This window comes from Anguilla anguilla, chromosome 5 (assembly GCF_013347855.1).
Source record: "Anguilla anguilla isolate fAngAng1 chromosome 5, fAngAng1.pri, whole genome shotgun sequence".
Classification (NCBI taxonomy): Eukaryota; Metazoa; Chordata; class Actinopteri; order Anguilliformes; family Anguillidae; genus Anguilla; species Anguilla anguilla.
Genome location: NC_049205.1, coordinates 65,560,063 through 65,570,701, shown reverse-complemented (window position 1 = coordinate 65,570,701; position 10,639 = coordinate 65,560,063). Strand labels below are relative to the sequence as shown.

The window sequence follows — 10,639 nt, the reverse complement described above, 5'->3', positions numbered from 1 at the left end:
CGTGCATGTATGCGTGCGTGTCTGTGTGCATGCGTGTGCGTCTGTGTATGTGTGTGTGTGTGTGTGTGTGTGTCTGTGTTTGGCTTGGTGTATTCAACTCACTAAGCATTAATTTCACTAAGTGTAGGTGAGCATATGTAATACTAGATGGTTTGTCCTCATTTCAACTCCTGGTACATTAAACCCACTTTACAGATTATTATAAATAACAACCACTTGTCATTTGGATGGCATTTTAACATGGTATTCATCATTATTCATTTTTTTAAAACAAAACATTTTAATACATTGACAGTACAGTTTTGTTCATAAGTTAGTTTGTGTACAACAGAACTAAAATCTCACACCTCAGTTGATCTTAGTAATCACACAGCAATACCTTTGCTCATTTCCATGGGTTTTCCCTGCTGCACAGAGTGTAATTTTGTCCAGGACAGGCCACCATAGGTTGCGTTTTGACCTTTAAGAGTGGCAATCTACAGCGTGGCACTGGTGGAGAGGGGGCTGATACATGTGCAGCTCTGCTTCTGTGTCTGCCTGCTTCTGAGGTACCACACTCCTACAGACGGACAGACAGACAGACAGAGTGCTGTAACTCTGAGGTACCACACTCCTACAGACAGACAGTCAGACGGACAGACAGACAGACAGAGTGCGGTAAACGCAGTGCACGATCAGGCCTGGAGCTTTGTCTTTGCCCAGAATGCTGACCAGTGGATGGGGTTAAAGGTAAAAGGTTAAATGACTCCCAGGTTGTCGTAGATTATGTCATCAGAGTCCGGGTCCCAGGTGATGTTTGGAGAGGCATGTTTGGAGACCTGGCTGTACAGGGTGTTGGGGTCATCAGGGTCGTGGGGGTCACTGGGGTCAGGGGTCGCCCTGGTCCGCAAGGATTTGGGGGTCCCCCGCAGCGCCCCCTGCCTCTCTGGTCTGCAGCAGACAGTCCCCTCCAGCCCCAACCCAGCCTGGTCATTCAGCTCAGAGTACTGGTCAGGCACGTTGCCATGGTGAGGCCTGGGCAGGGCGTCAATGTGATCCAGGGGGGCAGAGTAAACTGGCTCGGGGGCATCTGCAGGCTCACACACACAGTCCAGCGGTAGAGAGTACACACTGCTGGGGTCATCCAGCAGGGCGGCACCACTCAGTGGCCTAGGGCTCCTCCCCCCTGGCTCACAGGGGGAGGAGCCACTGCCAGGCCCCTCCTCCGCCAGGATCCTTTGCTCCCGGATGGCTGCCTCCACGCAGGCAAAGACCTGGTCACCGTGTGCGGTGTTAAAGGTGAAGGCCCCCGGACCAGACTCACAACGCCGCCCGGCCTCCATCGAAAACATGCCCTGAAACAGACCATTACATTAGATTACATTACACTACATTACACTACACTACCTTACATTACATTACACTACATTACACTACATTACATTACACTACACACTACACTACCTTACATTACATTGCATTACGCTACACACTACACTACCGTACATTACATTGCATTACACTACATTACATTATCTTACATTACATTACACTACAGACAACACTACCTTACATTACATTTCATTATCTTACATTACATTATCTTACATTATATTACACTACATTACATTATCTTACATTACATTACACTACATTGCATTACATTACACTACACTACATTACATTGCATTACATTACACTACACTACATTACATTACATTCATTATTTGGCTGACGCTTTTATCCAAAGCGTTCATACAATAAGTGCATACTGAAGGTCATTGGAACAACTACAAAACATAGGTCCGATAAGGTACAATACTGATTATGTAACAGTTAGTCATGTGTGTATAGAATCAGAGCTTTAGCTGTGGTTATTTTCAGATGGCACATTCTTCTGTCACACGCTCCAAAACCTTGGTGACCCTGTGACCTCTGACCTTGTCGTGTCCATAACGACGCAGAAGCCTGTAGGGCCAGGCCAGCAGGATCTTCTGGGTGTGGTTCTCAGTCAGGATGAGCGAATGGTCGTCCACACTCAGCCAGTACGCCCCCTGCAGGCCACAACGCTCTGACGCTTCCGTCTGCTGCACGCTCACCCAGAACCGCCGACCTGAGGGAACCAACAGGGAGAACCGTGTCACAACCGCATCACAACCGCATTACAACTGCATTACAACCGTGTCACAACCACATTACAACCGCATTACAACCACATCACAACCACATCACAACCACATCACAACCGCATTACAACCACATCACAACCACATCACAACCACATCACAACCGCATTACAACCACATCACAACCACATCACAACCACATCACAACCGCATTACAACCACATCACAACCACATCACAACCGCATTACAACCGCATTACAACCGTGTCACAACCGCATCACAACCACATCACAACCGCATTACAACCGCATCACAACCGCATCACAACCACACCACAACCGTGTCACAACCGCATCACAACCGTGTCACAACCGCATCACAACCGCATCACAACCACATTACAACCGCATCACAACCACATCACAACCGCATTACAACCACATCACAACCACATCACAACCGCATTACAATCGCATTACAACTGTGTCACAACCGCATCACAACCACATCACAACCGCATCACAACCACATCACAACCGCATTACAACCGCATCACAACCGCATCACAACCACATCACAACCGTGTCACAACCGCATCACAACCGCATCACAACCACATCACAACCGTGTCACAACCGCATCACAACCGTGTCACAACCACATTACAACCGCATCACAACCACATCACAACCGCATTACAACCACATCACAACCACATCACAACCGCATTACAATCGCATTACAACCGTGTCACAACCGCATCACAACCACATCACAACCGCATCACAACCACATCACAACCGCATTACAATCACATTACAACCACACCACAACCGCATCACAACCATGTCACAACCGCATCGCAACCACATCACAACCGCATAACAATCACATTACAATCACATCACAACCACACCACAAGCGCATCATAACTGTGTCACAACTGCATCACAACCACATCACAATCACATCAAAACTGCATCACAACCACATCACTCTCACCCTCCTTTCTGACTGACACAGAACACAGCTGTAATAACATTGTAATTACACTGTAATCTTACCCTCCTCTCGTGACTCATAGATCAGATTCTCCTCCATCTTGAGTTGCTGGGAGCCTGTCCCCCTGCCGCCCTGTGCCACGCAGACAGACACAGGCAGACAGGCAGACAAACAGACAGACAGACAGACAGACAGACACAGACAGGCAGACCAACAAACAGGCAGACAAACAAACAGACAGACAGGCAGACCAACAGACAGACAGACAGGTTCATAGGAGGCGTTCCCCCATCACACTGACCCTGCAAAAAGGGTGTTCTGAGGACTGGCTGAACGCAAAGGGCCGAGGTCACATGGGAGACAGGCGGGGCTACAGTAATTTGGGGCGGGGCTACCGATGGCAGGGGTGGGGCTACAGGGTTGGGGTGGGGCTGAAAGTGTGGGTCAGAGTTTCGGCACAGAACTACCCCTCACCTGAAAAGCAATTTGACAGATGGCGTCTACCCAGCGTGTGCAGTCCTGCGCGTCAGCGGCAAAGACGTAGGCGTGGTCCACCGTGCGCACGCAGAAAGAGGTCGTGTCCTCGTTTGGGCCGGGCTCTGTGGGTGTGGCCAGGACCGTGACACATTCCGACAGGCGGATTACCTTCCGTTCCGACCGCCAGTCACCACTGCTTGGCCTCTCCCCCTCAAACACCTCCAACCGAGCGACACCGTGAGGGCCGTCGAGAAACAGAACTCCCCAACTCCTCTTCCACTTCTGAGGGGGGGGGGGGGGGGGGGGGGGAGAGAGGGGAGCGGGGGTGAGAGAGAGAGGGAGAGTGGGGAGAGAGGGGAGAGAGGGGGTGAGAGAAGAGAGGGAGGGCAGATAGAGAGGGGATGTCCAAAGTTAAACCAAACAGCTCAAACAGTATTAGATTCATGATTTCTGTGGTTCATTCCTAAAGAGTGATCTGTTCGTATTTTAGCCTTTATGTTACCAGGAAGTCCCACTGTGAAAAGGAATTTAATTCACAAGGCAGACTGAGCCAAGAGGGCTGAATAAAAAACATGTTAAATCTGAGATATCATACCAATAACAAGCAATGAATCTAACTATCAGAAAATTACTGGTGTGTGTGCAGTACTGACATAATGAAGATTCGCTGGTTTGTGTGCAGTACTGACATAATGAAGATTCACTGGTGTGTGTGCAGTACTGACATAATGAAGATTCACTGGTGAGTGTGCAGTACGGACATAATGAAGAGTCACTGGTGTGTGTACAGTACTGACATAATGAAGAGTCTCTGGTGTGTGTGCAATACTGACATAATGAAGATTCACTGGTGTGTCTGCAGTACTGACATAATGAAGATTCACTGGTGTGTGTGCAGTACTGACATAATGAAGAGGTTCTGGTGTGTGTGCAGTACTGACATAATGAAGAGGTTCTGGTGCGTGTGCAGTACTGACATAATGAAGAGTCTCTGGTGTGTGTGCAGTACTGACTTAATGAAGAGTCTCTGGTGTGTGTGCAGTACTGACATAATGAAGAGGTTCTGGTGCGTGTGCAGTACGGACATAATGAAGATTCACTGGTGAGTGTGCAGTACTGACTTAATGAAGAGTCACTGGTGTGTGTACAGTACTGACATAACGAAGAGTCTCTGGTGTGTGTGCAATACTGACATAATGAAGATTCACTGGTGTGTGTGTAGTACTGACATAATGGAGATTCACTGGTGTGTCTGCAGTATTGACATAATGAAGATTCACTGGTGTGTGTGCAGTACTGACATAATGAAGAGGTTCTGGTGCGTGTGCAGTACTGACATTATGAAGAGTCTCTGGTGTGTGTGCAGTACTGACATAATGAAGAGTCTATGGTGTGTGTGCAGTACTGACATAATGAAGAGTCTCTGGTGTGTGTGCAGTACTGACATAATGAAGAGTCTCTGGTGTGTGTGCAGTACTGACAGCTCACTGTGTCAGCACAGCTTCATCGGGCAGGAATGCGAGCGTTCAGACCCAGGCCTGAACCTGCCCCAGATACACACCTCACTGACACACCTCTGAGAGTGGAATGTGACAAACACTGGCCTGCAGCAGATACACACACACACACACACACACGCTCACACACACACACACACACACACACACACACACTCACACTTGCACACGCACACACACACACACACACGCTCACACACGCTCACACACACACACACAGACACACGCACACACAAGCACTCACACACACACATGCTCACACACGCACACACACACGCTCATACACACATGCACATGCACACACACTCACACTCGCACACACACACAAATATATACACACACTCACACACACACACTCACATGCACACTCACACACTCTAATGCACCGACACGCTCGCATGCACACACACACTCACATGCACACACATACATGCACATACACAGGCACACTGACATGCACACACACGTACATGCACATACACACACACTCACACGTACACTCCTATGGGGCAACGCAAAATATTCTACACAGAACACGAGTATGCTCACCGCTCAAATTGAACGTAAAGGTACATTTTTTTACCTTGACGATCTTGTGTTGTTGCACGTACAGCTGGCCTTCTTTAATACGCCCGTCCATCTCTGCTGTTACGCGAACTGATATCCCCGCATTCAAAACTAGGTGAAGCCTTTTTAGCTGCAGGCAGGAATTCTTTATCTAATTCCCTATAGACAAAGATTAGCGGCACGTGAAAAGTTTTCTAGAAAACTCTCAGCTCTTAATTTCCGATTTCGCGGTCAGTGAATCACCATAGAAGCAACCTCCTCGAAGGTTTGTTCACCCAGGAGTTTGGCTATATGTCTGACGCCAATACCCCTCTCCACAGCGTGTGACATGCACTTTACGAACATACTCTCTCTCTCTCTCTCTCTCTCTCTCTCTCTCCTCATCTCTCTCTCTCTCCTGTCTCCTCCTCCTTTTCGCTCTTTCATTGATAATTCTTTTTTAACTTGTTTCGTCCTTCTGCCACAGATGTCAATGAAAATATAACATATGTTATACATTTTTAAACGTTCTGGCCTCCCAGTCTCTCTTTCTCTGTACCCCCCTCTCCTCTATTAAAAAAAATAAGGTGCTTTACCAGTAGCCTATGACCACACACTAGTATACTATCAAAGCATTCATTTGCAACATAAATAAAAATAAAAATAAAAAAGTTAAATTAACTTAAACAAGTAGGCATATTGATGATTAATACGTAAATTGAATTAATACATCTCTCTCTCTCTCTCTAGGTCTCACTTATTTTTAGATAATAGTTGAAGTCCCGTGTGCGCTAAGAGGATGCGATCATTCTCTAAGAGTTTGAATGAAACACGGGTGTAAGCTGGTGAAGTGGGAAGAGGTTAGAGAACCGGACTTTGGACTTCGGGCGTGCGGCTCACTCTTATGGGTTATTCTCATCGTTTGGATGTGTGGACACAACAGACGTGGATAGGAGGAACGTATGAAGTTTAAACAAGAACATCGGATAATCCTTTATCAGAAACAGCAGCAGGTTTACAGTTGTATTTCCGTTGGTGTTGCTTTCCTAGATGCACTAATGTTGAGGTGGCACACGCATTCCGTCAGTATGTTCACGATAATTTCACCCCTTAAAACACTCATCCGACGAGATGCACATCAGTCTGACTGAAAGAAGCTCTCTGTGCAACTACAAGGCAAGCAGGTCTGTGGAGGAGTTTGCCCGGTCACGACGCAACTCGTCTCAGGGGTGCCTGTACGCCAGAGGAACGAACAGTTCGACCTTCAACAAACGAATCTTATTTGTGAAGAAACGATTGAAGGCCCTTTTAACATTTAATATTTTCACTAGACGATCCGTAATTACATTATACATCTACAAATGTATTTTCACTAGGAAGAATGACAATTAAAGATATCTGCAAATACATTTTGACTCGTTAAAAAATATTTTATGTTGATTAATAATGTTGTCATAGATTTCGTCATTCGACTCGTCACACTTACGAATGATCATTGGAGATGTAATTCTGTTTTAACTTGTCAAAATTATAGCAAGCCCTTTTAACATTTAATAGTTTCGCTTGACTAACCATGATTACATTTTAGATATCTACAAATGCACTTTGACAAGTCATAATTACAATGTGACATCTGGGCACGCTAATAAATGATAAAGGGGACTAAAGTCGAGAGTTCAGCAGCCTACATAGCTTATTGGAAATTCGCGGACAGAGCGGACATATAAAATAGTCCTCAGGTACCTCACTCTCCGGCTGCGGAGACTTTCGATATTCACCAAAATATTTATTGACCACGAATCGTGCATTTTTAAAACGGACCCGAATAGAACGGGCTTTTGAGAGAAGCTTTGTGACGCCATTGGCTGTGTGGCGTCACAAGTGGACTCAGTACCCCCGACCCACCGAACATCCCTTTATGTCAGGGAAGATCGCGAAATGTAGCAGTCATTCCCGATTTAAAACGACATGCACGAAAAACCGCTTCGTACACTTGGACCATCTCCGTGAAAACCACTGATTCAATACATTGCCAGGCTGAATAAAAACAAGATCCACGGACAGGAGAATATTGATGTCAGAACCACAAGGGGTAAGTGCTTTGTGCATAAAAAATTAAGGGCAGGGATCTGAACATACTACCTCCGGCTGTGAGGCAACAGCACCGTTCACTGCACCACTAACTAAGCCGTAATCTTGAAACAGTACTTTCATTATTAGTTTTACAGCATCAATAAACAATTCTTTAGCATAAAAATCCAATTATCGTGACTCATCCCTATCAATACAAGAGCATACAGGGGTGTGGACAAAATAAGGGAAACCTCAGTTTTCCACAAAACATAAAACAGCTGCGACCTGTTTATTAATCAAAACCACCAACCTATTTTTAACCTGATAATCTGTGCTGTTTAGTGGCTCTTACGCATTTGTTTCTTTTAGATTCTGGCTTGCTCTTCTGATGAGCAAGCCAGTCAGGATTGACCATTAATCATATTATTAAATAATAATAATTAATTGATCAAATGTTACTAGATTGCACCTTCACAGTGTTTACAGTGTGTGTGTGTGTGTGTAAGTACACCGGGGCATGTGAAACATGTAAGGCAGAGCATATCTGTGTATGTGTGCCATGTTTGGAGCAGAGAAGTCCAGCCGGACTGACTACGCCCATTTAGGCGAGGGTGAGGTTGACCTCTGCAGTGTTGTGTGTGTCCCCAGGCCCCGGGGCCCAGGTGTGCAGGTGAGTATCTGACCACCTACACCTGGGACTACAGGAGCCCTGAGGAGCAGACCCCGCGACCACGGCAACCCAGCCGCCTGAGGGCTCAGAGCTCCGCCTCGCCCATGATTCCTCCCCTGCCACAGCTGGTGCCCGCGCCCTCGCCCTTCGCCCAGCGGGTACAGCGCGTTCCACGCCCTCCTCCCATCTGCCACACATCGCCTCTGTCTGTGACACTCTGCCTGTGACACTCTGCCTGTTACTTTATGTGTTACATACTGTCTCTGGTCACATACGAGCAGCAGATCTGGTCTCCTCACTGTGCAAGTGCATGAGAGTTATGCTGCAGTGAAGTGAGTCACAGTAATGGAGTGAGTAATACTCACACTCTGGGGTGGGATGTTTGATGTCCCCCCCCCCCCCCCCCCCCCCCCCCCCCCCCCCCCCCCCCCCCCCCCCCCCTTTGTTACACAGGGCCCGCCCCAATCTGAAAAAGAAGCCTGTGAAGCCCCGCCCTCGAGGGGTGAAGGTGGCCCTGCCCCAGACGGTTTGGGCGGAGGGGGCGGAGCACAGCAGGGCATTGGTGCAGGTGCTCTCAGGTCGTGTGGATAAAACCACACAAGTTCGCCCGGCGCGGTTCGACAAAGCCACGCAGCTGCACCCCGGCCAGGTGGAGAGAAGCACTCCGCCCTGCCCCGCCCACAGCCCCGCCCACTGCCCCGCCCAGCGATAGAGCCTCACAGTCCGCCCACTGCCCCGCCCAGCCATAGAGCCCCACAGCCCCCCCTACAGCCCCATAGAGCATTTGGCTAATGATGCAGCAGTTGTGAGTTCAGTCCCAGAGGACAGAGCAGTGCATGCATTTGCACACTGTGTGTGACTTTGGGTCTTATCCAGTCTCTGCTTCTACAGGACCACGCTACACACACTGACAGCTCTGGGAGAACATGCAACTCTCCCACCTTTTTGTAAATCCCCTCTTGTTTTAATAAATTTAACAAATGAATTAAAAAATCAGTGAAATCGTCCCCTAATCTCTTTACACTACCCATAAGAGAAAAACGTAAGTTGTGCGATTTGCACATGCTATGAACACATTTAGTTGCCCTTCTCTATCATTTCTGTAACGCTTGCTGTGTGGTGCTCAGAAGTGACGTTCTGTGATCTGACAGACAACATCAGATCAGTATACCCTCCTATGATTTATACTGCCCCCGTCTGGATTATTATATATCATTATATCTTTTTTAAATTTCCTTAGTAGACTCCATAAGAACTTCAGAATGGGTCTATACTCCAAATCATGAACACCAATCCACCCTCCCATGAGACCACAAGGAAAAAGAAAAAAAACAGGAACGGAAGGCTGATCCAGTCACAGAGTGCCAGGAATATTTTTTACTCATGTCCGCCAAAACAGCGTCTTGAGAGTGACCAGGTCCACTGACGTCTTTTGGTAGACCTTGACGTTCCTAGAGGGTTGCCCAGCCCTGAACAAAAGCAGTGTCTTTAAAAAGCAGTACCTTTATGAAGTTCAATGGCAAGGGTGGGGGGGGGGGGGGGGGGGGGGGGGTCATTTCCACACATAGCAAACTCTCCCATGGTGCCCATTCACACATAGCTGAATAACTATGTACATGAAGGCTACTGCTAAACACGAGGCACTACTGTAACACAACTAAGTGTAATTCAGCATTTATTTGCTGTATTTATTTGCTATCTCAATCTCACGCTTCCTGCATCGCAGAGAACTGTGGAACACTGGGCAGTCCACACTCTGGATTTAGCAGATTACTCACAAAATTGAGTTGAATGGACATTGACTATTGAAAATTTTCATATAGTCAATTCAATGAGTGATTTTGAGTTCAAATTTGATATAATAAAATGTGTCATGTGACATTACGTTAAAGAGAATAAGCAGGTGGGCGTGACTGAAGAGGGCTGTGGATTTTTACAGTGCACTTCATCTAAAGTAGAAACTTTCATTACATATAAGACCTGGACCAAGATATCGGTGAGTAAACTTTACCATTACTGAACTCACTGTAAAAAGCAAAAAACTGTGAACTCAAGCTATCATGACAACATGCTGCGAGAGGTTTTCTGAGTTTGCTCTGCTCCTTTGAAGTTCAACTACAATCTGCTGGTTAAGACAACTCACATTTGTTCACCAAATGCTCATATTCTTAAGCAGCCTATTCTTGCTCAGCTGACCAAGTGTAGCTGGTGTAGCTCAGCTAGTTGGCTAGTATGAAGTGTTGTTCAA

General features: G+C 47.0%; 1 protein-coding gene across 1 annotated transcript; it reads right to left on the bottom strand.

Moving 5' to 3' along the window:
* Positions 1-234: 234 nt before the first annotated feature.
* On the bottom strand, positions 235-5,976 carry LOC118228395 (docking protein 1-like). Its single transcript, XM_035419882.1, has 5 exons — positions 5,686-5,976; positions 3,583-3,867; positions 3,171-3,240; positions 1,920-2,092; positions 235-1,334 (listed from the first exon to the last, which is right to left on the bottom strand). Exons 1-5 carry the CDS (start codon positions 5,740-5,742, stop codon positions 738-740), a joined length of 1,182 nt encoding a protein of 393 aa, XP_035275773.1. The 5' UTR covers positions 5,743-5,976; the 3' UTR covers positions 235-737.
* Between the last annotated feature and the right edge of the window lie 4,663 nt (positions 5,977-10,639).

Coding starts and splice junctions, on each gene's coding strand:
- LOC118228395 (XM_035419882.1), bottom strand. CDS start 5,742: ATGGACGGGCGTATTAAAGAAGGCCAGCTGTACGTGCAACAACACAAG. Junction 3,241..3,582: donor TCTGTCAAATTGCTTTTCAG/GTGAGGGGTAGT, acceptor TGCGTGGCACAG/GGCGGCAGGGGGACAGGCTC. Junction 1,335..1,919: donor GTCGTTATGGACACGACAAG/GTCAGAGGTCAC, acceptor GGTCTGTTTCAG/GGCATGTTTTCGATGGAGGC.